Source organism: Odontesthes bonariensis, chromosome 21 (assembly GCF_027942865.1).
Source record: "Odontesthes bonariensis isolate fOdoBon6 chromosome 21, fOdoBon6.hap1, whole genome shotgun sequence".
Taxonomy (NCBI): Eukaryota; Metazoa; Chordata; class Actinopteri; order Atheriniformes; family Atherinopsidae; genus Odontesthes; species Odontesthes bonariensis.
The window spans coordinates 373,341-394,574 of NC_134526.1; the positions used below are offsets into that span (position 1 = coordinate 373,341).

The 21,234-nt window shown below is 52.7% G+C and overlaps 1 protein-coding gene across 1 annotated transcript; it reads right to left on the reverse strand.

The window, feature by feature from the left end:
- Positions 1 to 1,283: 1,283 nt before the first annotated feature.
- Positions 1,284 to 13,034, reverse strand: ube2m (ubiquitin conjugating enzyme E2 M). Its single transcript, XM_075453462.1, has 6 exons — positions 12,730 to 13,034; positions 6,106 to 6,200; positions 5,453 to 5,491; positions 5,174 to 5,277; positions 4,990 to 5,053; positions 1,284 to 1,631 (listed from the first exon to the last, which is right to left on the reverse strand). Exons 1-6 carry the CDS (start codon positions 12,842 to 12,844, stop codon positions 1,491 to 1,493), a joined length of 558 nt encoding a protein of 185 aa, XP_075309577.1. The 5' UTR covers positions 12,845 to 13,034; the 3' UTR covers positions 1,284 to 1,490.
- Between the last annotated feature and the right edge of the window lie 8,200 nt (positions 13,035 to 21,234).

Genomic DNA, 21,234 nt, shown 5'->3' on the forward strand with positions numbered 1-21,234 from the left:
TGAAGGTTAGTTGGTCATCAATCATGAAACCCAAGTTCTACCTTTGATGGAGGACAGGGATTCAGTTTGGGTGCAGATGCTGTGGTGCTTGGTTGGTTTGGCTGGGAGGTTCAGTTGGAGCTGATGGGCTTCCATCCATGTTGATGTGTCAGAGACATTAAAATGAATTCTCATATCCAAACATCTCCTTCAGGTTTGTGTTGAAGGTGTAAATGAAATAATAATAATTCAAGTTCATATTTTATTTAACATAAATCATTGCAGTCAATGTGAACAGCCGGGGTTTCAATATACACAATAGAATCGTAACATTTTAGGCCCCTCCCCTCACTGACCCCGCCCACAACCCCCCCAAAATGAAAATGAAATGCTTCCCTCCCCTGTAAACCCACCCCACATACCCACACCTTTAAACAAACTCTCCCACCCAACAATCGCCCCGCCCACCGACGTTCTGTTCCTGAGCAGCAAACTCCAAACCGATCCCCCACAGCGAGTCTCCTTCACCGCCACTCGCCACGCCCACTTCAAAGCAGCATCATTAAGCCCCTCCCTCCACGCCAACCACCCCAGGCTGAATACTGATGACGTCTGAAACAAACTTTTTAAGGCATGTTTACTCCCTCACAAGCCACGCCCACACGACTAAGCCCCTCCTACGTCACAGGCCACGCCCACATGGCTAAGCCCCTCCTACTTCACAAGCCCCAGACTCACAACAAGCTACTTTCAGGAACACTTCAGGGAGGGAAATTGCTTACGTCATCTCTAACAAGCTCCGCCCTCTCTGATTAGCCCCTCCCCTACACGCAAAAGCCCCTCCCACATATCTGCGGGGCAGCAGCTTCGCTTGGAACTAAAAACTAAATTTTTCTGCTCTTTAAGAAAACTTTAAGGCGCGTCTGGCATCCTGGGAGCGGACCGAGGGTCGTTTGGAGTTTGCTGCTGGCGCCCCGTCGGGGAGGGGGCGTGTCCTTCTGTTCACCTGTGGGATGTCAGGTGTCTTCGCCACACACGCAAAATAAAAACAAAAATCTCTTGGGTATCATCATCATCATCATCATCATCATCAGCGTTGTGACGTTGACCCGAGCAACATTCACTGACCACCCTCTCCTCCCCCGCCTCCCCCATCCTCCTCCTCCTCGGCAGCTGATCGCCGTCGGCCATCTTTTTTAAGTCCAGACAGTTGTGTGCTGTGTGTCGGCGCCGCCCTGTGGCGTGTTAACGGTTGGATTCTGTGTCGTGGAAGTAGAACAGAGAGAAATGTGGGAGGAGGAAGAGGAGGTGGGGGGGAGACAAGGGGAGGAAGAGGAGGAGGATGGGGAAGGTGAGGCTTCTTCTTCTTTTGTTTTAAAACAGAAAAGCGTCTTGCGGCGTGCTGCTTTCTGTCGCTGCGGCGCCTGCTTCGGCCGACAAGCAGGACGAGGAGGAAGTGGGGGAGGGAGGGAGGGAGGGGTGAAGGTGGAGGAGTGGGGGGAGACGCCGAGTTATTTAAGACATCTCTCGAAGTAGGTGGCGCCAACGTATCCGCCCCTCAGGGAGCGATGGACGTTCTGCTCGAAGAGCCGCCGGTTCGTCTGCAGGACCTCCGCCGCCTCCTTGTTCAACGGGTCCTCAGGGTTGGGCTCCTGGGGGGGGGAGGGGGGGGGGGCAAAAAAACTCACGTTAAACCTCACGTTAACGTTAAACCTCGCGTTAATGTTAAACCGTGCGTTAACGTTAAACCTGACGTTAAACTTGACGTTAACGTTAAACCTGACGTTAACGTTAAACCTGACGTTAACGTTAAACCTCACGTAAACCTTAGCATTACCAACAAGCATTTATTAGCTCTGCACAGTTCCCACAAAAATAAAACACCAGCAGTCAAAAGATTAAGATCCAGCAAACATTTATTAAAAATAAAGACATAAACTGTCACATGAAAAAAACTTTTCCACGGCTCACTTTTTCCTGAAAAACTATTAAGTTTGTAGCTTTGAGTCTATTAACTAGCCAAATCTTGTATGAATGAGCCAAATGCACGGCGCCGCCGGTCATTGACGCAGACAAACTGCTGGCATATTTGTTTTATGTTAATGCTGTTCAACCTGTCCTGGTGGTTTTCTTTTCCTGCCCGAGTCAGACATGATGACTCTGAGCCAGCGAACAAAAGACCGGTTACCTCGTCAGCTGTTTTCCCGCTATCACCGCTTAGCAACCAACCTAGCAACAACAAGCCAGTCATAGCGCTACAGAAGGTGAGCCAATCACAAGCCCCTTTCACACTGCCGAATAACCCGCGTTTAATTCGCGAATTTAGCGTGTCCGCTGTTGTGTTCACACTGCCGACCCGGGCTGCCGCGTCAACTCGACTCGCCTTTCGACCCGCGTCGGACCCTAGTCTTTTTGCCGAGCCGAGTTTGATGTGAACACAATCGACGCGGGTCGGACGTGGGCGTGACGTGAGGAGTTTAAAAGACAGAATGGACAGCTGATTCAGAACAACAGAGACAGGTGAGGACAAGTTTTACTCTGTTTTAGCCTACATCAAGTTGGAGACATTTTTTAATATGGCCAACTGGTGAGACAAGGAGGTCCGCGAGCTCCTCAGCCCCCGAGCAGAGGACGTTATTTTCCGCCACATTTCGGGGACGGTGAAAGATGGACCTCTGCTGGAAGGGCTGGCGAGAAAGATGGGAGAGCGCGGTTTCCCACGCAGCAACACGGACCGTAAAGTAACATCTCCATGAACTGCATTGCAAAAATGAGTTCTCAAGGTGTCCCGCCATCGTTTGTTTGAAAAATTTGATGCAGACAGGTGTATTTAACCCTACCTCCGACGCATGGCTTGTGCCTACGTCATTGTACACGCCCAGCATTTTATGTGTTTCGTGTGACGCTCTGCCACTAGGCCACGCCCCCTGAACTCGGCTTCAGGCGACACGGGTCACCCTGACACGCCAAGCGTTCACATTGCTCGACGCGGGTCGAAGGTGCAATTTGGACCCGCTAAGATAGCGGGTCGCAGTGTGAAAGGGGCTACAGATAGCAAGGCTGTCCCCACCAATGACACGCCGTCTTTGAGAGAAATAACTGCAGAAGGGGATAATTAACCCTTTGTTTCCCGAACGCTGTGCCCATTCAAAATTGGTATGGACACGTTCATAGCGTCCATACGCAATTTTTACGCCCATGCGTTAAACCTCACGTTAACGTTAAACCACATGTTAAACCTCGCGTTAACGTTAAACCACATGTTAAACCTCGCGTTAACATTAAACCTCGCGTTAACGTTAAACCTCGCGTTAACGTCAAACCACATGTTAAACCACATGTTAAACCTCACGTTAAACCTCACGTTAAACCACATGTTAAACCTCACAAACCACATGTTAAACCTCACGTTAAACCTCGCGTTAAACCACATGTTAAACCTCACGTTAAACCTCGCGTTAAACCACATGTTAAACCTCACATTAAACCTAACGTTAAACCTCACATTAAACCTCACGTTAAACCTCACGTTAACGTTAAAGCTCACGTTAAAGCTCGCGTTAACATTAAACCTCACGTTAAACCTCACATTAACGTTAAACCTCGCGTTAAACCTCGCGTTAACGTTAAACCTCACGTTAAACCTCGCATTAACGTTAAACCTAACGTTAAACCTCACGTTAACGTTAAACCACATGTTAAACCTCACGTTAACGTTAAACCTCACGTTAAACCTCATGTTAAACCTCAAGTTAAACCTCACGTTAACGTTAAACCTCACGTTAAACCTCGCGTTAACGTTAAACCTCATGTTAAACCTCACGTTAAACCTCACGTTAACGTTAAACGTTAACGTTAAACCTCACGTTAACGTTAAACTTCGCGTTAAACCTCGCGTTAACGTTAAACCTCATGTTAAACCTCGCGTTAAACCTCACGTTAACGTTAAACCTCACGTTAAAGCTCGCGTTAACATTAAACCTCACGTTAAACCTCATGTTAAACCTCACGTTAACGTTAAACCACATGTTAAACCTCACGTTAACGTTAAACCTCACGTTAAACCACATGTTAAACCTCACGTTAACGTTAAACCTCACGTTAAACATCACGTTAAAGCTCGCGTTAACATTAAACCTCACGTTAACGTTAAACCTCACGTTAAACCTCGCGTTAACGTTAAACCTCACGTTAAACCTCGCATTAACGTTAAACCTAACGTTAAACCTCACGTTAACGTTAAACCACATGTTAAACCTCACGTTAACGTTAAACCTCACGTTAAACCTCATGTTAAACCTCAAGTTAAACCTCACGTTAACGTTAAACCTCACGTTAAACCTCGCGTTAACGTTAAACCTCATGTTAAACCTCACGTTAAACCTCACGTTAACGTTAAACCTCGCGTTAAAGCTCGCGTTAAACCTCGCGTTAACGTTAAACCTCATGTTAAACCTCGCGTTAAACCTCGCATTAACGTTAAACCTAACGTTAAACCTCACGTTAACGTTAAACCTCACGTTAAAGCTCGCGTTAACATTAAACCTCACGTTAAACCTCATGTTAAACCTCACGTTAACGTTAAACCACATGTTAAACCTCACGTTAACGTTAAACCTCACGTTAAACCTCATGTTAAACCTCACGTTAACGTTAAACCTCACGTTAAACATCACGTTAAACCTAACGTTAAACCTCACGTTAACGTTAAACCTCACGTTAAAGCTCGCGTTAACATTAAACCTCACGTTAAACCTCATGTTAAACCTCACGTTAACGTTAAACCACATGTTAAACCTCACGTTAACGTTAAACCTCACGTTAAACCACATGTTAAACCTCACGTTAACGTTAAACCTCACGTTAAACATCACGTTAAACCTCATGTTAAACCTCACGTTAACGTTAAACCTCACGTTAAACATCACGTTAAACCTCGCGTCAGACTGAGCCAGAACTGGAAGTGACGGGTCAAAGATTGAGGGGAGAAACAACCATTGTTGGACTTACTAGAAACAGATACTGTAGACCGTAGATGATGGAGTTTACTGTCAACACAGGCTTCCAGTCCTCTCTGGGGAGAAGAAGAGGAGACGGTCAGAAGGTCAGAGGTCAGAACCAGCAGAGCGAACACATTTCAGAGGGCGTGGTCGTGGCTGACGGCGGCCATGACGCCGCGGCGGTGTCCACGGACCTTAAGATGTTTAAGCAGACGTTTCCCTCCAGGTCGATGTTGGGGTGATAAACCATCGTCTCACACTTGACCTTCGGGGGGTCGTGGGGGTAACCTTGTCCTACCTGAAACACGGTCATGGTCACTGGTGTTAAAACACCCTCAGATCTACAGTGGTGATTATAGATGACATCATCAAACGTCTGGAGCGTGGAGCGCTGCCCGTTAAAGGTTCAGTGACGTCTGAATGATGAAACATTTAAAGTTTCCAGGCCTGAGACAGGTGACGGTGCTGCTTACCTTAAAGCTGAAGACAAACTTTCCTCCTTTGTAAAAACCCTGCGAGACAAAAACACATTTTATCTCCTAAAATCACTCAGCTCAGAGTAAAATGACTGGACCCAGGTTTAAAAGCTGCACTCAGAGGGTCAAAGGTCACCTGAACACGCTGTGACATCACTACTGGGCGTGGCTACAATCAAGAGGTTAAAGTCCCTGCTTAATAACGGGAGTAAGAGATACGATTACTCTATAAACACGATTCTGGATTCTGATTTGATGGACCGGTTCCTCTAATCTCCATCAGAGAGAAGTTTTAGTAAATCTGTTGGTTTCCTGAGCTGGGAAACCGTTTTAATTGGTTCTGTATGACCTGGATAATAATGAACTGGATTATAATGAACTGGATTATAATGAACTGGATTATAATGAACTGGATTATAATGAACTGGATTATAATGAATTGGATTATAATGAACTGGATTATAATGAATTGGATTATAATGAACTGGATTATAATTAATTGGATTATAATGAACTTTGTATGTAATCACATCGCGCGAAAAATCTGCACCGCGTCCGGTCTGAACGCACCGTTAGACTTTTGTTGGGAGGTGAAACCTGACCTGAAGCGTCTTATGTCCCCACAACACGAGTAAAACCCCCAAACACACCTCGTCTGGTGAGATGATGAGTCTGAAGTTGAGGAGGTCGTCATCATCAGGGAAGCTGATCTCACACGTCTTCGGTAAGTTCAACTCATTGATGTCTGAAACACACAACGGTCACCATCATTAAGGTAAAGGCACGTTAAAGGGACACTGTGCAATAAATTAAGTCATTTATTAGCTCAAATCAACATATTCATTCATAAATTAGTCCTCATTGGTGTAAAATTATCTCTGTCAATTATCCTCCTGAGTGAAGAATAACTTGTCTGTATCTACATAGAGCGGGAGAGCTCTATGGAGGCCGCCATGTCCTTCCGCTCTATGAAAAACGACGAAGTGCCGAGAGGGACATAAAGCACTTCGAATCGCGTTTTCCCCAACGCCGAATGGCTTATTACTGGCGCTAATGGTAAATAACCATTAACTCACAACACGAGGCATTAGAAAGTTTGTAAGTTTACCGGGAGTTTATTTAAAAGAACACTTTCCAGATAGCAACTACACACTGCTGCTAACGCTAACGCTGCTAACGCTACCGGTGCTAACGCTACCGCTGCAAACGCTACCGCTGCAAACGCTACCGCTGCAAACGCTACTGCTGCTAACGCTACCGCTGCAAACGCTACCGCTGCAAACGCTACCGCTGCTAACGCTACCGCTGCATCGACGTCACTTCCGGTAACTCCCAGAATATGACTAATTGCATTGCTTGCACACCAAAGGCTATGTCAACTTATGTCATCTGAAATGTTATCTGTCATCTGTATTTAAAATGTTATTGTATGTGTGTTATGTAATCCTTTGTACTGTGTGTCTTGATGTCTTTTTGTTTGTATGGACCATGAGTCTGAAGCTATAGCTTCTTGAATCTTGACACATACCGCCTGCCGTAGTTCAAGAAGTTGCAACGCACGTTTGAAAACGCGAGGCGCTAGAGAGCAAATTCATTCGACTTTGCAAAATAAAATTGCACCACTAGATGGGGGAAGAAATTACAAAGTGTCCCTTTAATCAGTATTGTAAAATACAATTTATAATAATATATCATATGGAAATGTTATTTGCCATGCTCGTCTTTCTGATTGGCTGCCAGTCAAAACATGTTAGACCTGGCGGTTTGCGCCTGTTCTGAAGCTGCTCTGCTCCTCAAGCTAGCATGTAGCTAGCTTAGCCAAAATGGAGAGATTTTTGACTTGGAAGAGACTGAAAGAACTGGCCGACTAAAATCAGAAAGTATGAGGCAGCATACATTAAGTTTGGCTTTACAGCCGAACAGAAAAATGGCGTCCTCTGTCTGGAGACCCTCTCAGATGAGTGTTTAAAACCTTCGAAACTTCAGCGTCACCTGATACAAAAACACCCAGCAGACTTCTTCAGACGTAAAGAAGAGCATTTAGTCAGGCTGCATTCACACAGCGAGCTGCTGTCCGTGAAGAAAAGAAAGAAAATACCTTCTAAAAGTTGATGTTTCTTTACATATTTTGTAGCAAAGGGGGCCAGAAGCTGATACGGTTTGGGGGGGCCTTGGCATGGAAAAGTTTGGGAACCCCTGCATTAAGGCACCATCATTAAAAACTGATTATAACAGCACGATTTAAAGAGAACTCAGGTGTTCTCTGCTGACAGCAAGAGAAATAAAACCACAGCTTCTGAAAGTCCAAAGTGGCCACCATCCAGGGGGAGGAGCTCCACCATCTGGGGGAGGGGCTCCCTCATCCGGGGGGAAAAGCTCCACCATCCGGGGGGAGGAGCTCCATCATCCGGGGGGAGGGGCTCCCTCATCCAGGGGGAGGAGCTCCACCATCTGGGGGAGGGGCTCCCTCATCCAGGGGGAGGAGCTCCATCATCCGGGGGGAGGAGCTCCATCATCCAGGGGGAAAAGCTCCACCATCCGGGGGGAGGAGCTCCACCATCCGGGGGGAGGAGCTCCACCATCCGGGGGGAGGAGCTCCATCATCCGGGGGGAGGAGCTCCATCATTCAGGGGGAGGAGCTCCATCATCCGGGGGGAGGAGCTCCATCATCCGGGGGGAGGAGCTCCACCATCCGGGGGGGAAGCTCCATCATCCGGGGGGGAAGCTCCATCATCCAGGGGGAGGAGCTCCACCATCCGGGGGGGAAGCTCCATCATCCGGGGGGGAAGCTCCATCATCCAGGGGGAGGAGCTCCATCATTCAGGGGGAGAAGCTCCACCATCCGGGGGGAGGAGCTCCATCATCCAGGGGGAGGAGCTCCCTCATCCAGGGGGAGGAGCTCCATCATCCGGGGGGAGGAGCTCCATCATCCGGGGGCAGGAGCTCCCTCATCCAGGGGGAGGAGCTCCATCATCCAGGGGGAGGAGCTCCATCATCCTGGGGGAGGAGCTCCATCATCCAGGGGGAGGAGCTCCATCATCCTGGGGGAGGAGCTCCATCATCCGGGGGGAGGAGCTCCACCATCCGGGGGGGAAGCTCCATCATCCAGGGGGAGGAGCTCCATCATTCAGGGGGAGAAGCTCCACCATCCGGGGGGAGGAGCTCCATCATCCAGGGGGAGGAGCTCCATCATTCAGGGGGAGGAGCTCTATCATCCAGGGGGAGGAGCTCCATCATCCAGGGGGAGGAGCTCCATCATCCGGGGGGAGGAGCTCCATCATTCAGGGGGAGGAGCTCCATCATTCAGGGGGAGGAGCTCCATCATCCGGGGGGAGGAGCTCCACCATCCGGGGGGGAAGCTCCATCATCCAGGGGGAGGAGCTCCATCATTCAGGGGGAGGAGCTCTATCATCCAGGGGGAGGAGCTCCACCATTCAGGGGGAGAAGCTCCATCATCCAGGGGGAGGAGCTCCATCATTCAGGGGGAGAAGCTCCATCATCCAGGGGGAGGAGCTCCATCATTCAGGGGGAGAAGCTCCACCATCCAGGGGGAGGAGCTCCCTCATCCAGGGGGAGGAGCTCCATCATCCAGGGGGAGGAGCTCCATCATCCGGGGGGAGGAGCTCCATCATCCGGGGACAGGAGCTCCATCATCCGGGGGCAGGAGCTCCATCATCCGGGGGCAGGAGCTCCCTCATCCAGGGGGAGGAGCTCCATCATCCAGGGGGAGGAGCTCCATCATCTGGGGGAGGGGCTCCCTCATCCAGGGGGAGGAGCTCCACCATCCGGGGGGAGGAGCTCCATCATCTGGGGGAGGGGCTCCCTCATCCAGGGGGAGGAGCTCCATCATTCAGGGGGAGGAGCTTCAGCATCCAGGGGGAGGGGCTCCCTCATCCGGGGGAGGGGCTCCCTCATCTGGGGGAGGGGCTCCCTCATCCGGGGGAGGAGCTCCATCATCTGGGGGAGGGGCTCCCTCATCCAGGGGGAGGAGCTCCATCATCCGGGGGGAGGAGCTTCATCATTCTCAACAAGAACCGGTTCCCAGTGTTTCAATTCCTTGGAATCGTTTTGGGATTTTGCAAACGATTCCCTTATCGATTCCAGTGGGCGCGAATGACGTCACCAACGCAGCGTTGCGTGGCGAGTCCAGCGCAGCCAGCAGTAAACTTGGCGCCCAAGCGGTACAAACGCTCGAAAGTTTGGTTACACATCCCTAAAAAAGACGACAACAGGGCAACTTGCAAAGTGAATATTTCACCAAAGGGAGGAAATACTTAGCCTGACTACGTCATACTCACGATTCTAGTCAGAATGTGAGTCTGATACCGCTCAATAGAGTTTTGAGTATGGGGCGTGTTTCAACCGAACCAGGAGAAAAAATGCCTCTTCGCTCAATTGGATAGACCTACAACCAATCAGAGCAACGTAGTATGTGACGTAAATTCAGCAACACACACGGCAAAAACCTCTTTTCTATCGATAAAAGCCTTTATCGCGTTCCTCTGTTCGTCTTTCAAAATGAATGCAATGTGGAGATCCTGTAGAACAGACTCGATGGCAGAATCTACACACCCTAGCTCTCCAGCGGCAGCCATGTTTGTTTCAAACAAAGTCAAACCAAGCGCTCTGTAGTGACGTAGTCGATAATGTCCCTGTTGATCATCTGTCCATCATCGTATAAAGCCCGCCCTGGCAATCTGATTGGGTCGACCGATTCTTGGTCGGGCATAATGATTTTCCAACTGAGCAGAGCCAGACCCAACTTCCTGACCAAAACTTCTATGGGCGGGGCTAAGTTCGGCTGGCACCCAGTCTAGTAAATCCTACCAACATGCAATAACTATGAATGAATGTCGCGTTTTCGATCCGCTCCGGACTAACGTTGGTGAATCTGAACCCAGCAACGTTAGCAACGTTAGCATGTCCTCGGCTAACACTGCAGGTAACTAACTAACTAACACTGCCTATCATGTTAGCAGCATTTGCCTGATTGTAAAAGCTGCTGTTAGTAACGGTTAAGGTTAAATGAATGCCTTCTCAGGCATTACATTTAGATGAAATCATGAGAGACAGAGCCTGACTGGCTCAGAGCCAGAGGCTGGTGGTACTACCCCCAGTTCACCTCTACCTCCAGCTTCTCCTTTCACCAGAGCAGGAAGAGCTAAATTACCCAGGCCAGGATAGACCAATGTGGACCTCACCGTTGTTGGGTTTGTGAGGTCATGACTCGTGTTACTTCTAAACTAAACAAACTTGATGCTAATCGACCGGTTTGTTGTCCTTTTTCTCCAAATGAGAATCGATAAGGGAACCGACAAAGAACCGATGATGGATCAGCTGACCCACCATGTGACCCACCATGTGACCCACCATGTGACCCACCATGTGACCCACCATGTGACCCACCATGTGACCCACCATGTGACCCACCATGTGTTAAAGGCAGGTTAAAGGCTGGTTAAAGGCTGGTTAAAGGAAGGTTAAAGGCCGGTTAAAGGCCGGTTAAAGGAAGGTTAAAGGCCGGTTAAAGGCCGGTTAAAGGCAGGTTAAAGGCCGGTTAAAGGCTGGTTAAAGGCCGGTTAAAGGCCGGTTAAAGGAAGGTTAAAGGCCGGTTAAAGGCCGGTTAAAGGCTGGTTAAAGGCAGGTTAAAGGCCGGTTAAAGGCCGGTTAAAGGCCGGTTAAAGGCAGGTTAAAGGCCGGTTAAAGGCAGGTTAAAGGCCGGTTAAAGGCAGGTTAAAGGCTGGTTAAGGGCAGGTTAAAGGCAGGTTAAAGGCCGGTTAAAGGCCGGTTAAGGGCAGGTTAAGGGCCGGTTAAAGGCCGGTTAAAGGCAGGTTAAAGGCTGGTTAAAGGCAGGTTAAAGGCAGGTTAAAGGCTGGTTAAAGGCTGGTTAAAGGCAGGTTAAAGGCAGGTTAAAGGCCGGTTAAAGGCCGGTTAAAGGCAGGTTAAAGGCAGGTTAAAGGCTGGTTAAAGGCCGGTTAAAGGCCGGTTAAAGGCAGGTTAAAGGCTGGTTAAAAGCAGGTTAAAAGGCTGGTTAAAGGCAGGTTAAAGGCAGGTTAAAAGGCTGGTTAAAGGCAGGTTAAAAGGCTGGTTAAAGGCTGGTTAAAGGCAGGTTAAAGGCTGGTTAAAAGCAGGTTAAAGGCAGGTTAAAAGGCTGGTTAAAGGCAGGTTAAAGGCAGGTTAAAGGCTGGTTAAAAGCAGGTTAAAGGCAGGTTAAAAGGCTGGTTAAAGGCAGGTTAAAAGGCTGGTTAAAGGCTGGTTAAAGGCAGGTTAAAGGCTGGTTAAAAGCAGGTTAAAGGCAGGTTAAAGGCTGGTTAAAGGCAGGTTAAAGGCAGGTTAAAGGCAGGTTAAAAGGCTGGTTAAAGGCAGGTTAAAGGCAGGTTAAAGGCAGGTTAAAAGCAGGTTAAAGGCAGGTTAAAAGGCTGGTTAAAGGCAGGTTAAAGGCAGGTTAAAGGCCGGTTAAAGGCCGGTTAAAGGCAGGTTAAAGGCAGGTTAAAGGCTGGTTAAAGGCTGGTTAAAGGCTGGTTAAAGGCAGGTTAAAGGCAGGTTAAAGGCCGGTTAAAGGCTGGTTAAAGGCAGGTTAAAGGCAGGTTAAAGGCTGGTTAAAGGCTGGTTAAAGGCAGGTTAAAGGCTGGTTAAAGGCAGGTTAAAAGGCAGGTTAAAGGCAGGTTAAAGGCTGGTTAAAGGCAGGTTAAAGGCCGGTTAAAGGCAGGTTAAAGGCTGGTTAAAGGCAGGTTAAAGGCTGGTTAAAGGCCGGTTAAAGGCTGGTTAAAGGCAGGTTAAAGGCCGGTTAAAGGCTGGTTAAAGGCAGGTTAAAGGCAGGTTAAAGGCTGGTTAAAGGCTGGTTAAAGGCAGGTTAAAGGCTGGTTAAAGGCAGGTTAAAAGGCAGGTTAAAGGCAGGTTAAAGGCTGGTTAAAGGCAGGTTAAAGGCCGGTTAAAGGCAGGTTAAAGGCTGGTTAAAGGCAGGTTAAAGGCTGGTTAAAGGCCGGTTAAAGGCAGGTTAAAGGCCGGTTAAAGGCAGGTTAAAGGCAACTGTCTGCTCACACTTTAGTCTAAAACAGTCAGAGTCTCAGTTGTGTTTTCAGATACAGCAGCTCGCTGCTGTTAGCTAACAGCTAGCTACAGCTAGCATGCTATAGCTAGCTGCTAGCAGCTGGCCGGCCTGGACCCGTGAGTACGGGGCACAGAGCAGCCGTGTTGGCCCACAGTGTGTCCCTGCTGAGCCCGGTGGGTCGGCGGGGCACCGGGCCGGGTGCTGGTGTCTGTGACCGGCCTACCTTTCTGTATTCGGAGCTGGGCCGCGCTGGCTTTCTTCCCCCCGGCTCCGGCTCTGTTTCCTCCGGCAGATTCCTCGTCTTTCTTCTGCTGCTTCAGGGAAAACAGCTTAATCATCTTCACTCCTTTGATAATCTGACACCTAAACTTTTCGTCCCTTTGGTCGTGCGCGTTCCGTCCGTGCCGTGCGTGAACGTCGGGAGTCAGATCGGACTGAACAGCACCGTAACGTGGATGGAGCCGGTGCGTCTCAACTGATCACACCGCGGAGAGCTGCTAGCCGCCGAGCTAGCCTAGCCTGTTAGCATCAGAGAGGCCGGGCGGGGGGGAGGAGGGGGAAGGGGAAGGCGGAGGGGGAGGAGGGGGAGGTGGGTGAGATCATCATCAATATCATCAATAACTGCAGCCGGCTGCCATGTTGAAGCAAATTAATGCCAATCATTATTTAAAGAGAGTTTAATGAGAGAAAAATAGGTTTTACACATTAACTTCAATGCAAATGTTTCTTCATTCCTGCCCCTGATCCTATGTTTCATATAAAGTATAAAGACAAGAGATGCAGCAGCCTCTGACTGTAGGGATGCAGCAGCCTCTGACTGTAGAGGTGCAGCAGCCTCTGACTGTAGGGGTGCAGCAGCCTCTGACTGTAGGGATGCAGCAGCCTCTGACTGTAGGGGTGCAGCAGCCTCTAACTGTAGAGATGCAGCAGCCTCTGACTGTAGGGGAGCAGCAGCCTCTGACTGTAGAGATGCAGCAGCCTCTGACTGTAGGGGAGCAGCAGCCTCTGACTGTAGAGATGCAGCAGCCTCTGACTGTAGAGATGCAGCAGCCTCTGACTGTAGAGGTGCAGCAGCCTCTGACTGTAGGGATGCAGCAGCCTCTGACTATAGGGGTGCAGCAGCCTCTGACTATAGGGGAGCAGCAGCCTCTGACTGTAGGGATGCAGCAGCCTCTGACTGTAGGGATGCAGCAGCCTCTGACTGTAGGGGTGCAGCAGCCTCTGACTGTAGGGGTGCAGCAGCCTCTGACTGTAGAGGTGCAGCAGCCTCTGACTGTAGGGATGCAGCAGCCTCTGACTGTAGAGATGCAGCAGCCTCTGACTGTAGGGATGCAGCAGCCTCTGACTGTAGGGGTGCAGCAGCCTCTGACTGTAGGGATGCAGCAGCCTCTGACTGTAGGGGTGCAGCAGCCTCTGACTGTAGGGGTGCAGCAGCCTCTGACTGTAGAGATGCAGCAGCCTCTGACTGTAGAGGTGCAGCAGCCTCTGACTGTAGAGATGCAGCAGCCTCTGACTGTAGGGGTGCAGCAGCCTCTGACTGTAGGGGTGCAGCAGCCTCTGACTGTAGAGATGCAGCAGCCTCTGACTGTAGAGATGCAGCAGCCTCTGACTGTAGAGATGCAGCAGCCTCTGACTGTAGAGGTGCAGCAGCCTCTGACTGTAGGGGTGCAGCAGCCTCTGACTGTAGGGGTGCAGCAGCCTCTGACTGTAGGGATGCAGCAGCCTCTGACTGTAGGGAAGCAGCAGCCTCTGACTGTAGGGGTGCAGCAGCCTCTGACTGTAGGGATGCAGCAGCCTCTGACTGTAGAGATGCAGCAGCCTCTGACTGTAGAGATGCAGCAGTCTCTGACTGTAGGGATGCAGCAGCCTCTGACTGTAAGGATGCAGCAGCCTCTGACTGTAGAGATGCAGCAGCCTCTGACTGTAGAGATGCAGCAGTCTCTGACTGTAGGGATGCAGCAGCCTCTGACTGTAGGGGTGCAGCAGCCTCTGACTGTAGGGATGCAGCAGCCTCTGACTGTAGGGATGCAGCAGCCTCTGACTGTAGAGATGCAGCAGCCTCTGACTGTAGGGATGCAGCAGCCTCTGACTGTAGGGGTGCAGCAGCCTCTGACTGTAGGGATGCAGCAGCCTCTGACTGTAGGGATGCAGCAGCCTCTGACTGTAGGGATGCAGCAGCCTCTGACTGTAGGGGTGCAGCAGCCTCTGACTGTAGGGATGCAGCAGCCTCTGACTGTAGGGGTGCAGCAGCCTCTGACTGTAGGGGTGCAGCAGCCTCTGACTGTAGGGGTGCAGCAGCCTCTGACTGTAGGGGTGCAGCAGCCTCTGACTGTAGGGGTGCAGCAGCCTCTGACTGTAGGGGTGCAGCAGCCTCTGACTGTAGGGGTGCAGCAGCCTCTGACTGTAGGGGTGCAGCAGCCTCTGACTGTAGAGGTGCAGCAGCCTCTGACTGTAGGGGTGCAGCAGCCTCTGACTGTAGAGATGCAGCAGCCTCTGACTGTAGAGGTGCAGCAGCCTCTGACTGTAGAGATGCAGCAGCCTCTGACTGTAGAGGTGCAGCAGCCTCTGACTGTAGGGGTGCAGCAGCCTCTGACTGTAGGGATGCAGCAGCCTCTGACTGTAGGGGTGCAGCAGCCTCTGACTGTAGAGATGCAGCAGCCTCTGACTGTAGGGGTGCAGCAGCCTCTGACTGTAGGGGTGCAGCAGCCTCTGACTGTAGAGATGCAGCAGCCTCTGACTGTAGAGATGCAGCAGCCTCTGACTGTAGGGGTGCAGCAGCCTCTGACTGTAGAGGTGCAGCAGCCTCTGACTGTAGAGGTGCAGCAGCCTCTGACTGTAGGGGTGCAGCAGCCTCTGACTGTAGGGGTGCAGCAGCCTCTGACTGTAGAGATGCAGCAGCCTCTGACTGTAGAGGTGCAGCAGCCTCTGACTGTAGGGATGCAGCAGCCTCTGACTGTAGGGGTGCAGCAGCCTCTGACTGTAGAGATGCAGCAGCCTCTGACTGTAGAGGTGCAGCATCCTCTGACTGTAGGGGTGCAGCAGCCTCTGACTGTAGAGATGCAGCAGCCTCTGACTGTAGGGGTGCAGCATCCTCTGACTGTAGAGGTGCAGCATCCTCTGACTGTAGAGGTGCAGCATCCTCTGACTGTAGGGGTGCAGCAGCCTCTGACTGTAGAGGTGCAGCATCCTCTGACTGTAGGGGTGCAGCAGCCTCTGACTGTAGAGATGCAGCAGCCTCTGACTGTAGGGGTGCAGCAGCCTCTGACTGTAGAGATGCAGCAGCCTCTGACTGTAGGGATGCAGCAGCCTCTGACTGTAGGGGTGCAGCAGCCTCTAACTGTAGAGATGCAGCAGCCTCTGACTGTAGGGGAGCAGCAGCCTCTGACTGTAGAGATGCAGCAGCCTCTGACTGTAGGGGAGCAGCAGCCTCTGACTGTAGAGATGCAGCAGCCTCTGACTGTAGAGATGCAGCAGCCTCTGACTGTAGAGGTGCAGCAGCCTCTGACTGTAGGGATGCAGCAGCCTCTGACTATAGGGGTGCAGCAGCCTCTGACTATAGGGGAGCAGCAGCCTCTGACTGTAGGGATGCAGCAGCCTCTGACTGTAGGGATGCAGCAGCCTCTGACTGTAGGGGTGCAGCAGCCTCTGACTGTAGGGGTGCAGCAGCCTCTGACTGTAGAGGTGCAGCAGCCTCTGACTGTAGGGATGCAGCAGCCTCTGACTGTAGAGATGCAGCAGCCTCTGACTGTAGGGATGCAGCAGCCTCTGACTGTAGGGGTGCAGCAGCCTCTGACTGTAGGGATGCAGCAGCCTCTGACTGTAGGGGTGCAGCAGCCTCTGACTGTAGGGGTGCAGCAGCCTCTGACTGTAGAGATGCAGCAGCCTCTGACTGTAGAGGTGCAGCAGCCTCTGACTGTAGAGATGCAGCAGCCTCTGACTGTAGGGGTGCAGCAGCCTCTGACTGTAGAGGTGCAGCAGCCTCTGACTGTAGGGGTGCAGCAGCCTCTGACTGTAGGGGTGCAGCAGCCTCTGACTGTAGGGATGCAGCAGCCTCTGACTGTAGGGAAGCAGCAGCCTCTGACTGTAGGGGTGCAGCAGCCTCTGACTGTAGGGATGCAGCAGCCTCTGACTGTAGAGATGCAGCAGCCTCTGACTGTAGAGATGCAGCAGTCTCTGACTGTAGGGATGCAGCAGCCTCTGACTGTAAGGATGCAGCAGCCTCTGACTGTAGAGATGCAGCAGCCTCTGACTGTAGAGATGCAGCACTCTCTGACTGTAGGGATGCAGCAGCCTCTGACTGTAGGGGTGCAGCAGCCTCTGACTGTAGGGATGCAGCAGCCTCTGACTGTAGGGATGCAGCAGCCTCTGACTGTAGAGATGCAGCAGCCTCTGACTGTAGGGATGCAGCAGCCTCTGACTGTAGGGGTGCAGCAGCCTCTGACTGTAGGGATGCAGCAGCCTCTGACTGTAGGGATGCAGCAGCCTCTGACTGTAGGGATGCAGCAGCCTCTGACTGTAGGGGTGCAGCAGCCTCTGACTGTAGGGATGCAGCAGCCTCTGACTGTAGGGGTGCAGCAGCCTCTGACTGTAGGGGTGCAGCAGCCTCTGACTGTAGGGGTGCAGCAGCCTCTGACTGTAGGGATGCAGCAGCCTCTGACTGTAGGGATGCAGCAGCCTCTGACTGTAGAGATGCAGCAGCCTCTGACTGTAGGGATGCAGCAGCCTCTGACTGTAGGGGTGCAGCAGCCTCTGACTGTAGAGATGCAGCAGCCTCTGACTGTAGGGGTGCAGCAGCCTCTGACTGTAGAGATGCAGCAGCCTCTGACTGTAGGGGTGCAGCAGCCTCTGACTGTAGGGGTGCAGCAGCCTCTGACTGTAGGGGTGCAGCAGCCTCTGACTGTAGAGATGCAGCAGCCTCTGACTGTAGGGGTGCAGCAGCCTCTGACTGTAGGGGTGCAGCAGCCTCTGACTGTAGAGATGCAGCAGCCTCTGACTGTAGGGATGCAGCAGCCTCTGACTGTAGGGGTGCAGCAGCCTCTGACTGTAGGGATGCAGCAGCCTCTGACTGTAGGGGTGCAGCAGCCTCTGACTGTAGGGATGCAGCAGCCTCTGACTGTAGGGGTGCAGCAGCCTCTGACTGTAGGGGTGCAGCAGCCTCTGACTGTAGGGGTGCAGCATCCTCTGACTGTAGAGGTGCAGCAGCCTCTGACTGTAGGGGTGCAGCAGCCTCTGACTGTAGGGATGCAGCAGCCTCTGACTGTAGGGGTGCAGCAGCCTCTGACTGTAGGGGTGCAGCAGCCTCTGACTGTAGAGATGCAGCAGCCTCTGACTGTAGGGGTGCAGCAGCCTCTGACTGTAGGGGTGCAGCAGCCTCTGACTGTAGAGATGCAGCAGCCTCTGACTGTAGGGGTGCAGCAGCCTCTGACTGTAGGGGTGCAGCAGCCTCTGACTGTAGGGATGAAGCAGCCTCTGACTGTAGGGATGCAGCAGCCTCTGACTGTAGGGATGCAGCAGCCTCTGACTGTAGGGATGCAGCAGCCTCTGACTGTAGAGATGCAGCAGCCTCTGACTGTAGGGGTGCAGCAGCCTCTGACTGTAGAGATGCAGCAGCCTCTGACTGTAGGGGTGCAGCAGCCTCTGACTGTAGGGGTGCAGCAGCCTCTGACTGTAGAGATGCAGCAGCCTCTGACTGTAGGGGTGCAGCAGCCTCTGACTGTAGGGGAGCAGCAGCCTCTGACTGTAGGGATGCAGCAGCCTCTGACTGTAGGGGTGCAGCAGCCTCTGACTGTAGGGGAGCAGCAGCCTCTGACTGTAGGGGAGCAGCAGCCTCTGACTGTAGGGGTGCAGCAGCCTCTGACTGTAGAGATGCAGCAGCCTCTGACTGTAGGGGTGCAGCAGCCTCTGACTGTAGGGGAGCAGCAGCCTCTGACTGTAGGGATGCAGCAGCCTCTGACTGTAGGGGTGCAGCAGCCTCTGACTGTAGGGGAGCAGCAGCCTCTGACTGTAGGGATGCAGCAGCCTCTGACTGTAGGGGTGCAGCAGCCTCTGACTGTAGGGATGCAGCAGCCTCTGACTGTAGAGATGCAGCAGCCTCTGACTGTAGGGGTGCAGCAGCCTCTGACTGTAGGGATGCAGCAGCCTCTGACTGTAGAGATGCAGCAGCCTCTGACTGTAGGGGTGCAGCAGCCTCTGACTGTAGAGATGCAGCAGCCTCTGACTGTAGGGATGCAGCAGCCTCTGACTGTAGGGGTGCAGCAGCCTCTGACTGTAGGGGTGCAGCAGCCTCTGACTGTAGGGGTGCAGCAGCCTCTGACTGTAGGGGTGCAGCAGCCTCTGACTGTAGGGGTGCAGCAGCCTCTGACTGTAGGGGTGCAGCAGCCTCTGACTGTAGGGGTGCAGCAGCCTCTGACTGTAGGGATGCAGCAGCCTCTGACTGTAGGGATGCAGCAGCCTCTGACTGTAGGGGTGCAGCAGCATCTGACTGTAGGGATGCAGCAGCCTCTGACTGTAGGGATGCAGCAGCCTCTGACTGTAGAGATGCAGCAGCCTCTGACTGTAGGGATGCAGCAGCCTCTGACTGTAGAGATGCAGCAGCCTCTGACTGTAGGGGTGCAGCAGCCTCTGACTGTAGAGGTGCAGCAGCCTCTGACTGTAGGGGTGCAGCAGCCTCTGACTGTAGAGATGCAGCAGCCTCTGACTGTAGAGGTGCAGCAGCCTCTGACTGTAGAGATGCAGCAGCCTCTGACTGTAGAGATGCAGCAGCCTCTGACTGTAGGGGTGCAGCAGCCTCTGACTGTAGAGGTGCAGCAGCCTCTGACTGTAGAGATGCAGCAGCCTCTGACTGTAGAGGTGCAGCAGCCTCTGACTGTAGGGGTGCAGCAGCCTCTGACTGTAGGGGTGCAGCAGCCTCTGACTGTAGGGGTGCAGCAGCCTCTGACTGTAGGGGTGCAGCAGCCTCTGACTGTAGGGGTGCAGCAGCCTCTGACTGTAGGGGTGCAGCAGCCTCTGACTGTAGGGGTGCAGCAGCCTCTGACTGTAGGGGTGCAGCAGCCTCTGACTGTAGGGGTGCAGCAGCCTCTGACTGTAGAGATGCAGCAGCCTCTGACTGTAGAGGTGCAGCAGCCTCTGACTGTAGGGGTGCAGCAGCCTCTGACTGTAGAGATGCAGCAGCCTCTGACTGTAGAGGTGCAGCAGCCTCTGACTGTAGAGATGCAGCAGCCTCTGACTGTAGAGGTGCAGCAGCCTCTGACTGTAGGGGTGCAGCAGCCTCTGACTGTAGGGATGCAGCAGCCTCTGACTGTAGGGGTGCAGCAGCCTCTGACTGTAGAGATGCAGCAGCCTCTGACTGTAGGGGTGCAGCAGCCTCTGACTGTAGGGGTGCAGCAGCCTCTGACTGTAGAGATGCAGCAGCCTCTGACTGTAGAGATGCAGCAGCCTCTGACTGTAGGGGTGCAGCAGCCTCTGACTGTAGAGGTGCAGCAGCCTCTGACTGTAGAGGTGCAGCAGCCTCTGACTGTAGGGGTGCAGCAGCCTCTGACTGTAGGGGTGCAGCAGCCTCTGACTGTAGAGATGCAGCAGCCTCTGACTGTAGAGGTGCAGCAGCCTCTGACTGTAGGGATGCAGCAGCCTCTGACTGTAGGGGTGCAGCAGCCTCTGACTGTAGAGATGCAGCAGCCTCTGACTGTAGAGGTGCAGCATCCTCTGACTGTAGGGGTGCAGCAGCCTCTGACTGTAGAGATGCAGCAGCCTCTGACTGTAGGGGTGCAGCATCCTCTGACTGTAGAGGTGCAGCATCCTCTGACTGTAGAGGTGCAGCATCCTCTGACTGTAGGGGTGCAGCAGCCTCTGACTGTAGAGGTGCAGCATCCTCTGACTGTAGGGGTGCAGCAGCCTCTGACTGTAGAGATGCAGCAGCCTCTGACTGTAGGGGTGCAGCAGCCTCTGACTGTAGAGATGCAGCAGCCTCTGACTGTAGGGATGCAGCAGCCTCTGACTGTAGGGGTGCAGCAGCCTCTAACTGTAGAGATGCAGCAGCCTCTGACTGTAGGGGAGCAGCAGCCTCTGACTGTAGAGATGCAGCAGCCTCTGACTGTAGGGGAGCAGCAGCCTCTGACTGTAGAGATGCAGCAGCCTCTGACTGTAGAGATGCAGCAGCCTCTGACTGTAGAGGTGCAGCAGCCTCTGACTGTAGGGATGCAGCAGCCTCTGACTATAGGGGTGCAGCAGCCTCTGACTATAGGGGAGCAGCAGCCTCTGACTGTAGGGATGCAGCAGCCTCTGACTGTAGGGATGCAGCAGCCTCTGACTGTAGGGGTGCAGCAGCCTCTGACTGTAGGGGTGCAGCAGCCTCTGACTGTAGAGGTGCAGCAGCCTCTGACTGTAGGGATGCAGCAGCCTCTGACTGTAGAGATGCAGCAGCCTCTGACTGTAGGGATGCAGCAGCCTCTGACTGTAGGGGTGCAGCAGCCTCTGACTGTAGGGATGCAGCAGCCTCTGACTGTAGGGGTGCAGCAGCCTCTGACTGTAGGGGTGCAGCAGCCTCTGACTGTAGAGATGCAGCAGCCTCTGACTGTAGAGGTGCAGCAGCCTCTGACTGTAGAGATGCAGCAGCCTCTGACTGTAGGGGTGCAGCAGCCTCTGACTGTAGGGGTGCAGCAGCCTCTGACTGTAGAGATGCAGCAGCCTCTGACTGTAGAGATGCAGCAGCCTCTGACTGTAGAGATGCAGC

What these genes read in the sequence shown, in the direction of transcription:
- ube2m (XM_075453462.1), bottom strand. Translation starts at nt 12,844, where the DNA reads ATGATTAAGCTGTTTTCCCTGAAGCAGCAGAAGAAAGACGAGGAATCT. An exon ending in TCATCATCTCACCAGACGAG is followed by an intron (nt 5,492 to 6,105) that starts GTGTGTTTGGGG and finishes TTTGTCTCGCAG; the next exon opens with GGTTTTTACAAAGGAGGAAA. An exon ending in AGTTTGTCTTCAGCTTTAAG is followed by an intron (nt 5,278 to 5,452) that starts GTAAGCAGCACC and finishes ACCGTGTTTCAG; the next exon opens with GTAGGACAAGGTTACCCCCA.